The 17,667-nt window shown below is 39.6% G+C and overlaps 1 protein-coding gene across 1 annotated transcript in view; it reads right to left on the bottom strand.

The window, feature by feature from the left end:
- Positions 1-17,667, bottom strand: part of LOC117551614 (neural-cadherin-like) — a 508,256-nt gene that overhangs the window by 47,237 nt on the left and 443,352 nt on the right. The window contains exons 33-34 of the mRNA XM_034224543.1: positions 15,679-15,943; positions 5,532-5,712 (exon numbers count right to left, since the gene is read on the bottom strand). Of these exons, the coding sequence (XP_034080434.1) occupies positions 5,532-5,712; positions 15,679-15,943 (446 nt within the window). The remainder of the gene's footprint in view (positions 1-5,531; positions 5,713-15,678; positions 15,944-17,667) is intronic.

The following is a 17,667-nucleotide window of genomic DNA, read 5'->3' as shown; positions in this document are numbered from 1 at the left end:
TTACCGATTTATATAGATATAGACAAGAATATCAGATTGGGTAATCTGCTGTATTCTATGGTTAATAGCTAGTTTTATCCTTTGTCACTTTCTTAGTAATGGGCAGGCACTGTACAATAAGTTGTATCTGATGCTAATACTTAAGCCACACATTCACGCAAAAATAAATGTCAAATCAATGAATGGTCTACAACGTGCAGTGGAGGAAACACGTTTTTCACAAAAGCATTTTTCTGGTATTAACTGTATCGTTGGATTGTCTTACATGTGCCTTCCTCAGGCAAATGCACCACTAACCTTGTATTTTGTTAAGTATGATTTCATTAGGATACAGTGGTGAAAGAATGAGTCTGAAAAACGGAAAGTGAGTTAGCATTTGACCATTTCCTGTATCCTCGTCTCAAAGTCATCGTTTTTTGAACGTGTTTTTGGTGAGATGCCTCAAATAGGGTCTGTGGTTAACAAAAGAGATATGTCACTAAACACTCCACTTTTCTATGTCTGAATCTTATATGTGTCATACAAACAGTGGTTGCTCACAAATAATTATACTAAACATCATCACACCAAACATTAGCCACCTGAACTCATGTGATTGTGATGTAGTTTATTTGTAGCCTTACTTTAGGGTTAGCATTTTGAACTCTGACAGTTGCATTGAAGCTTAAACAAATCATACCATCTGTGTTAATCTGTGGAGATTATTCTGCTCAACCAAACGTGTTTGTTTCATAAACGTATGTTTGCGTCGTATTGTAAATTCAATGGAAAAATCCCATTGCTTTTTGTTGTAGACCCCTTGTAATGGTAACATACAGGTCGGCCTTCAACAATAATGTCATCACTGCAGAACTCTATGAAGAACTGTAAAACCTACTCATTCTGGTGGCTTAATGCTACTTGTTTATGTAACACCCTCAGCTCTTTAATCTCCATCTTGTACAACATGTGAGTGCTAGGAGACGTTAACCAGTGCCAAAAGAATAGAACACACTGTTACGAAGGGCCTCTTCACTTTCTATCAGCTACATGATGTATTTTAGGGTTTTACTGCTTTTCCAGTTGAACAAAGTGGAATTACTTAGACTACCAACGTACGTATCGTGTTTAAGACCACTTTTCCCCTTTCTAAATTACTTAAAGATAATTAACGGTGTCATGACGAATGCTTAGTGTTCATGCTTTTCTTATGCCTGGTAAGAGTCTGTGTGGTGTTAAATGCCTGTCAGTCAACTCGGACACTGTGCTTCTATTTTCTCTGATGTCTCTTATCATTTCCTGTCATCAGCCGTGACTAAATCAGTGCTATGCGTGTTTTATCATAACCTAGATGAGCATGCATGCTCACTCACAGTCATTAGCAAGAGGTGTAGTGTTGTGGGCGTTTCTGAAGGGTGATCACCTTGGTTTTTTCCTAAATACTTAGAATCAGATTAGATTAAAGATACTTCTAGCTCACCTTTTTTGCTCTTATACATCATGTTTTCTGTTGCATCCCAGAATATGCTGCAGATCAGCTAAGGTCCCTCCAATTACGAGTCATAACTACTTTTTGCACACAAAATGCTGCTTCTGGAAAGGTAGGCGCAGCACTTAGCCGTGCCCCCCCCCCCCCCCTCAGTTACTGTTGCTATGTCGAGTTTTGTAATTTGTGAAACACCGGGTCTTCAATCCCCCACAGAACTAAACACAGCTCTCTCCTTTAAGGCAGGGACTTAGTCAGCTGCAATAACAACTATCACTAGCAGATTTGATAAACTATAAGGTAAAAGTATAAAGCTACATTGGCTAGCCTTAGCTTATAACTAACCCCTGACTGCGTTTGCTATCTTTTCATTTTCTTTTTGTCTCTAGCTTATTTTTAACCTATAAAAAGGTTCCCAGGGAAAAAGTGGAGAATATTTAAATTAACATCGAGAAGAAGTAGCCTTCATAATTAAAAAACACAATCACAAACAGCAGTGACAATAACATATGTTTGATAAACCCCTTTTCCGCAAAGAGTGACCAGTACTGTTACTATAGCCTCTTGCTTCCTACAAGCTAGATGTGTCCAAACTGAACTTGTAATCCGGCTAGCTAACAATATGCTTTTATTTAGATCAAATGTTACATTTACAAATCAGTGTTTGTGTTTATCTGAGCACCGTGGAGAACGATTATCCACACTTCAGTCTGTTATTATTGGACTATTTGAATGGTGGCCCATATGAGTAATCAGGTATCAGACACTAGGGCTTGGAGGACTTCCTGCTAACACGCACTACTCTCTAATCATCTTCCAGGGTTCAGGTGAAGTAGGGACGAGAACAAGGCGAACAAGCAAGCAGAGTGGGGATGGAGAGGGAGACTGTGAGTGTGTATGTGTGTCCATTATATACACAGATGTGGTTTGGTGTGGTTGCGATGCTACATGGCCTGAAATATTGAGCAGGAGCGAGCAAAATGAGAGACATAGAAACCAAGAGATGGAGGGGCAAAGTGCGCGAATGAGAGCCTTTGTAAAAAAGAAAAACAACATGGCTGGGTGGAGGTATGATGCTTGCGAGTTGATCAGAGGAAGAAAAAAGGTAAGGCAAGATTAAAAGCCCTGGTTCACACACTGAATGGAGGCTGATATTTCCAGTGGCAGGACAACATTGCTGAGATTATTGCGAGTGGCTGAGAGCACTTGGTGTTTGATTCAGTGTCTGCACGACATTTCCTATTTTTTGCTGACAAAAAAAGAAGCTCTTGCACAGAAAGTCATACAGTGTTGAACGCTAAACATTGATCAAGCATAAGTGTGAATCCCATCAGGGTCAGAGTGCTGGGGAAAACACATTTTCACCGCCAACATTTGAGGCATTTAGCTTGGTGACTGAGCAGATGGGGCTCACTGCTTTATTCATTGCCTTTTAAAGGGAGACGTGGCAGTTTGTAAGGTTCAAAACTCTCCCTGAGGGCATGTTCAGACTGACAATAACTGCCACACCTCAGCCATAGTGCAGTGGCAGAGAAGCAACAAAGATCATGGCTCAACTTTTGCTGCAGTGTGGTGTCGTGTCAGCCAGAGAGCCACCCAGTTGGCCAATCATATCTCTGCTCACAAACACACAGGCAGAGAGGAAAGTTTTTGTTGTTGTGCCATCCTCCCTCAAAGAGTACAAACTGTCATTTTGTTTGGTAAGCCTTCAAACAGGAATTCTTGGTTTGTTTTTCATCCTCTCACCAAAAAGCTGGAGCAACATGTCAATAATTGCAGCCTGTAACAACTAAACTTCACTGCTGTACATCATAGACTGTATAGAAGAAGTGGAGGCAGTCACTGGTCATTTTGAAGCATAATATTTGGCTGTTGCAGTGAACCGAATAAGCTAAATATAATTGAATACTTAAAGACACATTTTGACGCAACAATTAGGGCTACAATTGTCTTTCACAAACCAAAAACAATCTGGGAAAATGTTCAAAGATGACAACAACCAAACTAGACAACACCCTGTTTCTGATATGTCACTCACAAGGTAGCCATGCCCTAAATCTAAGCATGCTTTACCTTTTATTTTAATCTAAGCTGGACCATCATTTAGAAACATGAGCATTATGCTGTTTTGGAGTATTGAAACTAGCATTGAGGAAATACAATAAAAACGAAGATGCTAATCCTAACCCTTATTCAAGTGAAAAGTAGTGTCTTATTTCTCATAGACTTCTATGCAATCGGAATCAATCTGGCAACAGGTAGAGTAACTCCATTAGAGAGAAAGCTCATTTAAGTTAGGAAGTTCTACATGTACATTTCTTAGCAATACAAACAAATGATTTAGTGCATTTCTAAATTATTTTGAGAATTCTGCTTCCCTGAAACTTGGATTGAGACAACAAAATCATCATCATGTTTACTGAGGTCATTAATTAACTTGGAATTAAAGTAATTTTCTCATAGACTTTTATACAACTGGGCTTCCTTTTAAAACACTTGGAATGACTCCATCATGCCGGTTTGAGGCACTTCTATATTGACTTTATTCTTAAGACCTGGAGGTTTTTGCTTTCAGATGTTACATGAATATTTTTAAGTGATGCATACAAATGATTCAGTGCATTTGAAGATTATTTTTGACAATTCTGCTCCCAAAATCCGGCAGACTGTTTCGCCAACAGCTGTGTACAGAGGCCAGTCAGGCAGGCTGAGGGGGGTGGGGGGGGGGGTGCACAGGGCTGATCTGAGTTCACATGACACCCCTGCCCATGACTTGGAGGCTAAATGAGTTGACTTGCTCATTTGTTTTTCAAATAACAGATATCCATTTCAGAAGTAAACAAAATGAAACACAGTGTGTGACCTTCAAACCGGTTCGTTGCTTGAGATTGTCGGGCAGTCACATCACATTTTTGTTTATTTCAGCCTGTGGTGCTAAACAGGAATCCAAACAGCAAGATTTGTTTTTGGATTTCAGACCTAGAAACATGAAATGAAGAGATGTTGAAGTGAAAAAAACAACAATTTCTAACATGATCCCAACTGCAGTACAACTATTGCACTGATGTGAAGTTGAGAGACTTGCATATCTAAAACATCCGAGCCCTTGGCGTAATGCACCTCAACATCATAGTTTGTTAGATTTGGTAAATACCCACAGCTTTCCAAACCCCACATCCCCAGTTTTCATTGCAGATTTGTTGTTATTGATTTGTTTTGACAAAATTCAACATAAACTTTAGAGTTTTAGTTATGATAGCACAATGAAGGTAAGTGTTTGTTCTGCAAGGGGAAAGTTCACATGGCGAAACACATGACTTTCACGCAGCTGACGGTTTTTTGTGTGATACAGAGTGTTTTGGTCTTTTCGATAAAAAGGTTAGGTTTCACTTATGTTCAAACATCGTTTTTACAAGTTATTTTAGTACACTTTTTACATTTTGAAAACATGTTCTAGCTTCTAACTATGTTTCTTAAGCCACATAAATAAAATATCATATATGAGATGAATTACGTGATTCTGATAGATATGAAAATACACGTCTTATTCTTTCCAATCGTTCACTTTCCTTGCATCTCTGTGTTGTTCTCCTGAAGATTAAGTATCTAATTTCCCCCGACCACATGTTCGAATATCTAAATCCATTCACTGTGTTCATTAGAAACGTCCTATTACCACTTGTTTCTGATGTGATTGTTACACGGTTACTCCGAGAAGCCTGCTTGTTTGTTTCGTCCAAATGATTCTGGTGTGAACAGTCAGGCTCCTGCTGGACAAGGCGCAGCACTTCTGTGTCCGCTGTGAACCCAGGGTCATGCACACATGGTCAAACACTTCTCATGCCGGGAAATTGAACGGTTTTAGAACAAAAAAAGACTTCCAACTCTTCAGGTCGGGGCCCGGTTGGTTCAATGCACATGTATGTGGCTAAACCCAAAAAGAATGGCAATGTCAAAAAGTGAAAAATGGCTTCTGAGGAAGAGTGAGTTGGTTTACACACATGTTTTTGTGCCAACATGATGAGTGTGTAAGTGGAACAATGTTCAGTGAGGTGTGAGTATGTACCTGCATTCGTGCACTCTCCACAAGTCAACACAGGTGAAGGGGGGGCTACATTGGTTCCTTTTGCAGGAGTCAGAAGAGCATCCAAGGGAGACGCCTTGCACGCTGACCTGGGAAACCCCATCACGCGGCTGGCTGTCCAGGGGCATGTAGCGGCCGTTGAGGCGTACATCTCTCATGCAGCCTGCAGGTAGAAAAATGGAAAAGAGTTGAGTGGAACAGGAGTTCAAACAAATGTAACTACACAGAAATAGTTTTTCCCCATGTACTGTACCTGTGAGCAAATCAACTGGCTCCATTTCTAACAGCATAAATCAACCCTGGTTTGTTAGTGGAGATAATTTTGTGTATTTTAGTGTCCGAAAAAGTCATTCATACTGGTCAAGGAAATCTCCAAAGGCAAAATCTGCATAACTGTTGGATATCATATAATGCGCTCCATGGTGCAGTTTAGACATGTGAATGCTCTGCTGGTCACATGCATGATACTTACCCAAGGGGAGTGAAAGTATTTGAAAGGCTGATTGCCATTGCAACACAAAGTAAAAGGGAAAACATTACAAATTGGGGTAAAATGGTTGAACGTGGTTCTGGATCCTTCATGTAGTTACAGTAAAGGATATATCTGGTTTATTACAATTTGGATCCACTTATTTTCGTATGTTTCATTTAGCTGATTCTTTTATCCATAGTAACTTACAATAAGTGCAATAAACCATAACAAAAAACAACTCAGCAGCAAGAAACATGCAGTACTTTGCTTCAGGTAAACCAAACCAAGTGAATTAGCTCCAAATGGCCTAAACCTTGTGAATGCCAAGAGTCAGTAATACGAAAATAAAAAGGTTCCAGTTTAGTCACATAAACTGTCCATTGTAAGCATCCTTTACAAAATAGACTGACTTCCCTGTTTTGCCAACTTTGACTTCATTTAATGGTTAAATATATGTGGACAGCATTGCTATTTTATGCCTAGGCTGTGTTCTTGTAATTCCCTGACATGGGGCCACTAGCTTAGCACAACAGCTGGGGAGTGTCTTTATCATTATCACCTTCATTTGAATGGCATTGTTTGAATTTATACCTTTATCGTGGCAAGCCTAATCAACCATTAAGTCTTAACTCAGTGTAGTGTTGCTAAGGTGTTACCATGGAGAAACTGTGCAACACCTGAGGACACATTTCTGCTGCTTCTGTTCTCGTCACTTCATTACTAAGTTTATGCTTTCAGTTAACGTCTCCTTCATCCTCTATTTGGAAGAGATGTTAACTAAAGTAAATGCACACAGACAATGGTGCACTCACACACACACACACACACACTCTCCCTGCCACCATCTATCACGCCTACCTCTTTTGAAGGGAAAGGCTTTTAAAGTCTGTTTAATAAACTCTTGCATTGTCTTTTACTGCCTGAGGCACAGCTGTCTAACAGGCTCTGAGCTCTTTATGTCTCTCTCTCACTTTACATCTGCATCCCTCTATACAGTATGTGCGACCTCCCTCTGTCTTTATTATCATTCAGTTTTATGTATCCTAATTGCAAATTCTTGACTGTATCTGCTGACACTTGGGTGTATAAGTCCCTCATTTTAACGTAATGAACATTGTACACTATGACCTGCTCACCAACCTAAATAAGCCAAAGCTAGATGTTTGGTAAATTGATTATTACAGAGTTCTCGACATAAGGTGGTGCAGTGATGACGTATTTTTGTAGGCCGACCTGGAAGTTACAGCCTGTCCTCCTACAAAAAACGACCATATAGGTCGATTGTTCAGCAGCTAAATACGACCCAGAGTCACGTTTTAAAGTGTAGCACCTCTAGTGGTCGTGTAAGAAACAACATGCTCCTGTCGATTGCAAACGCTCCGGAGGGTCGTTTATTCACAAATTACCCTCTGGAAAAAACTAAATTGTGGAATAGTTTGGCCATTAAAATGCTTTTTTATTAGATTTCTAGCGAGAAGTGTATATTGTACTTTTATAATCTACGTCCAGTGGATGTGTAGGATCTACAGTTTGATACGAAGATAATTTGAGGTCTCGCCAGGAGAACGTGTACTGTATATGGGGCAGCTTCCATGTGAAGTTAGCATGGGTGAAAACAGTATTTCCGGTCTCGAAGTTTTCATAATAAAACCGGAAGTATTCCCCACACTGTCAAATGATCTCCATTACTCATCCACTTAAAAACATCAGTTTATACTTGTTAATTACACAATATTGATTGGTTTAAATTGTGTACAATGCTTTTGTGTTTTTAACCTTCGATTCGGAGAAACAAATAGTTTTTTCGGAGTTTAGACACTACAGAGTTTCCGAAGACACTACACTACCCAGAATCCCCAGCTATCGTTTGGGACTACAACATCCGCCTTGCTTTACAAACCCCGTGATTAGCCCTCAAGCTCTGTGATTGGATGTTGGAGTGGCAGTGCGACAAGGTTACGCCGAATGTCAAACAGCTCTTTGAAATGGAATGGAACCACGCCAGACTATCCAAAACTGGACTTGGACGGGTCCAGCCCAGCCCTCCCCCCCAGAATTACACATGCTGGCTATTGTGTGTTTCGCAATATGTTCTATGGCACGTCTCTACTGGGAATTGTAGTTTTATAAGACGTTTTCGTATTTCCCACAATTAGAAGTTGCCAGTATTAAACTGTATACATCCCTGGAGGTTTAGGGAATACGAAACACATTGGTGTTATCAAATTTAAAACATATAATTAATACATGGGTGAAAATTGCTTGTGCCCATAATGGGCAGCATTAATATACCCACATGACAGCTAAGGTCAGAAGAGCTTTATTTAACAGCTGGTCTTATGTCTGTGACCCCTCCTGTTGTTCATTGATAAGCCTGAAACATGCACTTGTCAAGGTTCAGATGCACATTTAGCAAATATGGCAGTAGCAACATCGATCATCTTAAGATAAGATACTTTATTGATCCCAAGTTGGGAAATGTTTTTGTTACAGCAGCATGTACTACTTTGTTCTACTCCACTACAATTCAGAGGTCAACCTGGTATTTTTACTCTACTACATTTATTTGTGTTACTTTGCAGATTCTGATTAATGATGAGAAATATAAACAACCCTTAAATCAGACTTTCGTTACACCTGAGTAAAATTCAGCCTTATCAGTTTGTCTGTTTTGCACATCCACCTGTTAATATCTTTGGACGTCCTGCACTAAACTGTTTTATTGTAGAGATCACTACAGTATCTTCTTGATATTTTCTATTCTATATTTCTATCATTTACCCCTATTTTGTATGTAGGCTACTCTTAATATTTAAATGTTTTCATACAAATTAAACTTATTCAACAACTAAATTCAATAACGTGCTTTAACCACTAGGAGGTACGGTTTAGACCAGTGGTCTAGTTAATAAAACATAATAATATCAAACATAATATGACTATTCACTTTATTGTGAAATTAAAACAGAACGGTAAAGGAAAATACAGTTTCAGTCTCTCGATGTGAAGCTTATGCATTGTACCATAAACTTGTATAGACCTGTAACAGTCAACTGCATGAGGAGTTGGAAAGGTAGTTCAGAAAATCAGTAATATCTTTAAAAACTACAAAAAATCCCTTTCTATCAGCTGTGCACCGTTATGGTGTAAATACAGACTATCTACTTATTGGATCAAATATAAAAGTCAGCCGAATTAGTGTTGATACTGCAAGGAGACGTATTGTGTGAAAATAAATGGAAGATGTTGTTTAATTGTTGATATTTTATGGTCCACGTCACGTATTCAGTTTTGGCGGCATCTCTTCCAGTTTGTCAAAAGGTCTTCTGATCAGGGCTCTATAAATACATATCTACGGCAGATATGTAATATTTAATGCAGCCGAACCGTGTATTACAATGCCGTTATGTGATGACTTTCAAAGAGAAAAGCAAGAACACTCGGAATAAAGTATTATTTTTTTTTTTTTAAATGTTTTCCGATTTAATATCACATAAACACCATATCCCGACGTGCATTGCGGCGTGATTTTAGCCTATCAAAACCTCTGAAAAAAGAAATGTGTCTCTCAGAATCGAAAGAGAAAACCCTATGGGAAAAACACAAAAGCATTGTACACAATTTAAACCAATTAAGGTCGTATAATTAACTAGGATAAACTGATGTTTTTTAGTGGATGAGTACTGCAGATATCACTGTTAAATCATTTGATCATTGGTTTTATTATGAAAACGTCGAGACCGGAAATACTGTTTTCAACCCGTAACTTTACATGGAAGCTTGCCGCATACCTCAAATCATCTTCGTAATATCTATCAAACTATAGATCCTTCATAACGACTGGACGTGGATTCTAAAAGTACAATATATACTTCTCGCTAGAAATCTAATCATAAAGCGTTTTAATGGCCAAACTATCCTACAATTTAGGATTGTACAGAGGGTTATTTGTGAATAAACGACCATCTGTAACGTTTGCATTCAACGGGAGCACTAGAGGCCGACAACTTTAAAACGTAATTATAGGTCGTATTAAGCGCTTGAACAAACGACATATTTGGTCGTATTAAGCGCTTAAACAATCGACCCATTTGGTCGTATGAGTTGGAGGACTTGTTGCGAAGTTAGCATTGCATGGGGTTCCTTGACAAAAGGAATGGGATTTTTGAATATTGCAGAAAATAAGCTCTTTTACAAACACATGTTCTTGCTGACACATGTTCTTCAGCAGGATAACCCCCACATATTTGAAGCGCAAATGCAATCGCTAGAGGCTTAGCGTCGGGCCATAAACAAACTACATTCAACTGGTAGGCCATCACCACGGCTAAGCTATATGCGGCTAATGCACAGCATGATGACATTTAGTCGCCTAGTCTCATTTAGCCACTTGTTAGCAACCTCTGTTTTGAAGACACAAACAATCACACCACAGAAGTGCTACCATTTGAACTCATTCCAGGGTTTAAGGACTCATTCAGCATGCAGTGCCCATTGTGTGGAGTTAGCTGTAACCAAGAACATTTTGTCTTGGCATTGTTTCAACTAGCAGTTTTACACCAATTCACTTTCTTACTGAGAGTTAGATTAGGGGATTAATACATTGTTTATGTTTGTACTATAAATAACTAATGCCACAAGATGGTTAGCTTATCCTAGCTTAGCATTACGAATGAATACAGGGAAAATAGCCAACCAAAAAAAAATAGCTATCTCATAAAGAACAGGCATTAGGCTTTAGTAGAACTGTTTACGACACTTTTCAGAAGGACCAATCTATTAGACAACTTTATTTATTCACACATAACATTTCAATTCATTGAAAAGAGTATAATGAATACATAAAAGGGCTTGTTTCCGGTAGCGCTTTACAAGAGGAGTCCATGTTAAACTGTCATGTATTTTTCTTCACACACACAGGTTATATACAATTCAGTTTGAATGGTGTATAGCAAACAATCCTCAGTGCCACTTTACCCTTGTACGATCTACCATCCCCTGAAAGGAACATTCAGTGAGATTTATTCCGTTATGCATCACCGCCCAGTCTCTACAAATGTTTAACTCTTAACAATTCTGCCATTCATCTCTTGAAGGAGGTGCATTTGTGTCCTCCCTTGGAAAACGAAATATGAAATTGCTGTTCTTTACACATTATAAAAAAGATCCTTGGCAGAACAAACGAGGGGATTATTAGAATGTTTTGCACCACCAATTTAAAACCTCAAAATGATCTAGCAACTTTGATGTTCTTCTCTTTCAATGGGATTTTTTTCTATTTCAATCACTATCAAGAGAAAACACAGCTGAATTCCTCGGCCATGTCTTTGAAAGGAAATTATCTTTAAGGAAATCTCAAGGTTGCCTTGAAGACAACCTACATAAACCTGGCATGTAAGAACCAGGTGCTGCATGCAGTAGATGTTCACAATGTATTATTCAGTGTGGTATCAGTGTTTCCCACAGAATTTGATTCTATTTGTGGGGGCACCGCAACGCATCCCCCCCCCCCCCGGCAAGAAAAGCCATAGGCCTCTTAACCAATTTGGGTTATCAAATAAGATAATACATGCGAGTTCATGGCTACTGTAGACAACGTTCTTGTTGCTCTGTGTTGAATTGGTAATGAGTGAAACACACCGGAGTTGAGGATCTGTGGGGTTTATTCTCCCAAAAATATAATTTACAATTTACACTTTAGGCATTTAGCAGATGCCTTATTCCAAAGCGACTTACAATGACCAATTACAGGGACATTCTCCCTGGAGTAGCTGAGGGCTAAGTGCCTTACTCAAGGGCAGAGTAGTAGTGGTGTTCCAGGCGGGATTTGAACTCACAACCTTCCGATCATCAGCCCACCTCACTATCCATTAGACCACAACAAATAAATAAAAATAATAATAATAATAATAATCATTTAAAAAAAAATTATGAGATCCATTTGTGGCGGACGATATTTAATTGTGGCGGCCCGCCACAAATAAATCAATGTATGGGAAATACTGGGTATACATTTGGGCCTTCCTGTACATGATACACTATCAATCATGTCCAACTGCTGTGGTTCATACTGTATGGGTGTCTGAATAACTTTAATGCAACTACAAATCAGCTATTTTTCATTTCTGCTGTTTATCATACCCTCTTAAGCTTGTCACCTTCCTTTCCTTTGCCTGTGCTTGTAGAAGGTGTTATTTTACAATACTGCATGGCTGAAACACTCTGGCTCAACAAAAGAACCTGGACCAGACAAAAATAAATCCATGTAAGTATCAAAATGCACCCAAAAAGGTAAATGTAACCGTACCTGCGCTGCCAGGCAAATGGCGTCCCCATGCTCCTGTGCTATTTGCACATATTTACAAATGAGGTCATATCCATATTTTGGCGCAAACATTGGCCCCTTCCATGCAAATGAGCCTCATTGCAAAAACAGCCCAGTTCACAAAGAAAAGCCTAATACTCACATGCTGTAACAGTGGAATAATTAGCATCTTCAGAGAGTTGTAGAGCACGGAAACACTAGAATAGGATATGAAATGACGAATATGGTTTCTCTCTGTCACGTTTAATTCCTTGTCTTAAGTTTCTGAGAAATGCCTTTTCAGCTCGCACACTGAAAATCTTGATTTTGACATCGCTCTGCCTACTGTGTTCCTGATGCAAAGGCAAAATGATATTTTTGAATATTTATGGCCGTGTTTTGCTGTAATATCATTATGGCTATATCTTTTTGTGAATCTGACCTTGAGAAATGGTGAAGGCTGATAGCGTTGCGCAGACAATCACAGTTGCAAGTGATGTAGAATTTATGATGATATTAGCAACCTCAATCTATTTTTCGTGAAAGAGCCTGTCAGTTTTTATACACTGTTTTGAACTGTGAATATCCTTGGTGAAGAGAAGAAATAATAGCAAACAGCAGCCACTTAAACAGAGGGGAGAACAATCAATGAACTATACATATTGGGCCATTGGTGCACTGCAGTTTAGTTTTAAGTGAAGCTGATTCAAGAGGAATTGTTTTAGTGTGTGTAAAATAAAGTATAGGGCCGTTGATCCAAATATCTGGGCATATTTAACAGAAACCAGGTCATAGATAGTAAATAGACTGCATTGATATAGTGTGTTTCTTACCTAACAATCAACAATGATCAGCCAACCGTCACCCATTCACACACATATTCACACACATGGTTGCAGAGGCTACCATCAGGAGCGATAAACACTTTCAGACACATTTGAACACTGATGGCGGCCATTAGGAGCATTTCTGGGTTCAGAATGTTGCCCAACGAGACTTAGGGGATAGAACGCCCGACCTTCTGATTAGTAGACGACCACTCTACCTCCTGAGCCACATTAAGGATGTTTTGTTAGAAATGTCAGCACCTGGGCAATTGATTCCTGGTATTGACACTATTTTGTGTCATGGGTCGTTAAAGCACATTTTTTATATTTGTACCTTTTGTCCATTCACCAAGTTGTCCTTCAGCCTCCAGTTGCCTCCATGCAGACATACTTTGACATTTCCAAAGTGTGAATGCAGAATAAAATGTACTTTGCTGACATATTTGGAATTCATTTAATTCCAGGCTTGGGATATAATGGATTAAAAATGGCATTTAGTGTTTGTTGTAAAAGGATCAGATCTTTTCTCTTCTTTATTACATGGCTTAGTTGAACACTCAATTCTGATTGGTTAATTCAGAACACGTGACACTTTGTTAATCCAGTAGTACAGACCGCTGTCAAGGATTTATTGACCGTTGTTAAGGACGCTCACATCTGCAGAAAGAAGTCCGGTCGATTTAACTCTATACACTGTTTGCTTGTCTTTAGTTTTCCGTTGTCTACCGTCTGAGAGCAACATGGAGGATTTTAATATTCATTTTAATATATTTGGAGAGCACAGTAATTTGGATGAATGGTTAGTGGCTGATGAGTCCCCAGCGAAGAAAAGAAAAAGAAAAGAGGGAGAAGAAAACAGCGGAGAAGTAATGGGGCAGAAACCCTCAACACGGAGCTGCGGTCCTTTTTACTCAACGGTCCAGACATCAAACGGTAACACATATTCAGTTGCCAGTTACTTTGGCATTAGGGCAGGGATATCTAGATACTTTCCAAGGTTTGACATCATGAATTGTGCTACTTTTAAAGCAAGCAGCGATGTTTTCAAATCTGTAATCAAAAAGCAAAACGCTATCGAAGCAGTTCCTGCCGTTGCTACGTAGTTCAAACGGTAACAACGGACTATTTTTCTTAGCGGATGCATGTCATTTTAAATCAATAAAACTATTTTTTAAATCAATACAAAACATTTAAATTAATATTGGGAGTCATGTCGTTACTTTGTTGAGAATCAATTCAATTCAAAACCTTTATTTATCCAGGTAAAATCCCATTGAGATCAATGATCTCTTTTTCAAGGGAGACCTGCAGAGGTCCTGCAGAATGTGGCCATGTAATAAGCGTTGGGCTCCTGATCAGCCTGTCGGATGTTCTTTTACCCATAATGTCCGCCTCGCTGCACATTATCCCTAAAGCCCCTGTCACACTGTCCCGAAATTGACACCCGATGGACACACGATAAAGGAAATGTTCAAATTCGGCTGTGATCGTAGCAACATCGGGCCATTCGTGAGGGCATCTTAAGCCATCGTATGACCGCCGGTGGAGTTTCTCAGGCTCCGGCAGCAACTTCGTGAGCGGCAACTTCGTAAGGCACTCGTGAGGGCATCTTGTCAAGTCGTGTCATCTTCGTGTTGTCATCGGTGCATTCGCCCTCACTCTGATCGGGGCGAATGCCCGATGGCACCGATGATAACAAGATGCCCTAACGATGGCCTTACGAAGGGCAAAATTGACAAACGAATTCAACACGAAAATGAACCTTCGCAAGGTCCTTCGGCAATTTTTTGGCATGCCAACGATTTTGCCACCGCTCACGAAGTTGCTGCCGGAGCCTGAGAAACTCCACCGGCGGTCATACGAAGGCTTAAGATGCCCTCACGAATGGCCCGATGTTGCTACGATCACAGCCGAATTTGAACATTTCCTTTATCGTGTGTCCATCGGGTTGTTTTATTGCACAACAAAATCATGTAAACATATTATGTAAATAACCCAATTTGTGTTCTGTGAAACTGAAAAGGATATAATATATTATTTTGAAGGAGAGTTGACAGGAAGTTGTTGTTGCTATGGAAAGTCTGAAAATATCAGTACAGTATCATAGTACTTTAACATAATTGTTTGTGTTACTTTCGTTGCAGTTGTATGTCTTAAATGTAATGTAAATGTTGCCTTCGTGTGTGGTTCGGGGCCATCTTCGTGCGAAATTCACAATTCAATATTCGTGTGTCTATCGGGTGTCAATTTCGGGACAGTGTGACAGGGGCTTTACCTATAAACAGTGTTGTTCTGTAGGCTGATACGCCTACTGCCTGAATACATATTTTGATCCTAAATATCTTGGTTTCTTCTTTTCTAAGGTCAAATTGTTCTGTTGTTTTACATAATACAGTTAATTAACGTTTTATTTTGAGTCAAACTTTCCACCAATGTGAGGTAAACAAACTGGACATTTCATGGAAAGTCTGTAAACCTACTTTTGATAAACTCTCACAGATATACAGGTGTTCTGTTAAAACCTACCCTGGAAGCTCTTGTTGGTTCCAGAGAGGAAGGTGTTTCCCAGCATCACCACGGTGGGGTCAATGATGATTTCTCTGCTCCTGCCCTGCGCCCCTGTGACCTCCCGCTGTCCTCCCCCTCCGTCCAGACGCAGCATCATCTCATTGTCATGCCGATCTAGGAAGACCTCGTGCCATTCACCGTTGTCGAGGCGATAAGTTGGTAGGGTTAGGTTGTAGTCCCCGTCACCGAGGTTGTAGAAAACACAGAGGAGGCCTTGGAAGATCTACAATTGGAAAAAGGGGACATTTATTAGTTAAGTTACTTGACTTTGACTTCAGAAGTCTGGTCTGTAAATAATATTCATGTTTTTTAGGCCCCATTTCAATCATAATTGCCACATTTTACGACTGTTTTGTTAGTTTAATTGGAATAATCTTGACCATCATTAACTTAAAGAGTCTCATTGGAATGCACACATAATGTCAGGGCTTGACATTACCATGAAGCACTGGTCAACACCTTGAAATTGACGGCTACACGCCTTTGATTCATTTATCATGTTGCTTTTGTTCAGAAGGTAATTCCCTGAACACTTAGTTACCTGGCATTGACGCAGATCCATCGGGAATTTTACCATCTCGCTTCCTTCATACATGTAACTATGTGTTGAGCATGTTTTCTCTAACACGGCATCATCAATCATCAAAAGGTGCAAGCCTCTCTTTTCTTTCCACCTTTAACCATTTGCTAACATCAATCTTGCAGACACATTTCTATTACAGAGACAACTAAGAAACCCATGCAAAACTAAACATGTTTTTGGTACTTTTCAGTCATTTCATAACTATGAGTTTAAAGAGGTTATATTATGCTTTGGGGGTTTTTCCTCTCCTGTAGTGTGTTATGTAGGTTTTTGTGCATATAAATAGTCTTGAAAGGCTAAAATCCCAAACTCCTCCATTGGACTCTTTTGCTTACTTGCGTAACACAATGACATCAGTATGTGATACTGGCGCTTCTATGGTCTAGCACTCCAACTAACCAATTTTGGCTTATCGTATGCTATTGTACAAAGCCACTCTTGGCCAAGATTGCTGAAATCGTGACTGGAGAAAGGGGTCTGTTTTATTATTGCCCTTATTCTTGGAATGACCTGCAGGAAAGACTTAAACTAAGTTCTCTTATCTCTCTGGCCAGTTTCAAACTAAAGCTTTTTGTTACAAATATCCTTGCTACAATGCAGAACAATTGTGTCATGTCTATATGCCTTTTTGTCTCTATGTGTTATATGCAATATGTGCATATTTGCCCTCTGCTGTTGATGCCCTTGGCCAGATCACAATAGGAAAGAGATGTTATCCCAATTGTGTTTTTTTATCTGGTTGAATAGAGGTTGCATAAAAGTGCATGGCCTAGCAGTGACACAGCTACACAAGAACACACTGGGGAAGAAAGCATAAACTACGGTTGCAGAGTTTGCTGAGAACCGTAACAAATCAGATCAAAAGCACCGCTCGTAGTTTAAAAAAGACTGCAACTGGTACCATAAAATTAACCAAGAACTGGAACCATTTTCTTCCAAACTACAACTGCCATCACTACACTACATCATCACTACAACTGCTCTTTGAGCAGAAAGATGCACCATAATCAGTGGCGGCTCCAGAGTATTTTTGTTGGGTAATCTATGGTAGGGCTAGCCCATACAGTGGTGGGGCTCAAGTCAGTATTTGCAATGTAATTACATACACGCTCCCCTTGACAGTGAAACGCCACGCGTGAGGTTTAGATTATTTCCCTGTCTCAATCCAAATGGAACTGTATGAAATAAAAAGGCACATTTGTCTTGTAGTAAATAAAAAGGGCGACCTGGAGCCAATCCTGCAATTTCCCCACAGGTGAAAGAGTTGACATGCTGAAAACCCAACCCCATTAGCTCCCATTGTTCTGTGTGTCAAAATGAAAGACAGCCCACACACCTATCAATCATCAAACCGTGGGGTCTTA

Source organism: Gymnodraco acuticeps, unplaced genomic scaffold (assembly GCF_902827175.1).
Source record: "Gymnodraco acuticeps unplaced genomic scaffold, fGymAcu1.1, whole genome shotgun sequence".
NCBI classification, from domain to species: Eukaryota; Metazoa; Chordata; class Actinopteri; order Perciformes; family Bathydraconidae; genus Gymnodraco; species Gymnodraco acuticeps.
Note: the sequence above shows the minus strand (reverse complement) of the source record. Positions and strands in the feature narration are given on the sequence as shown.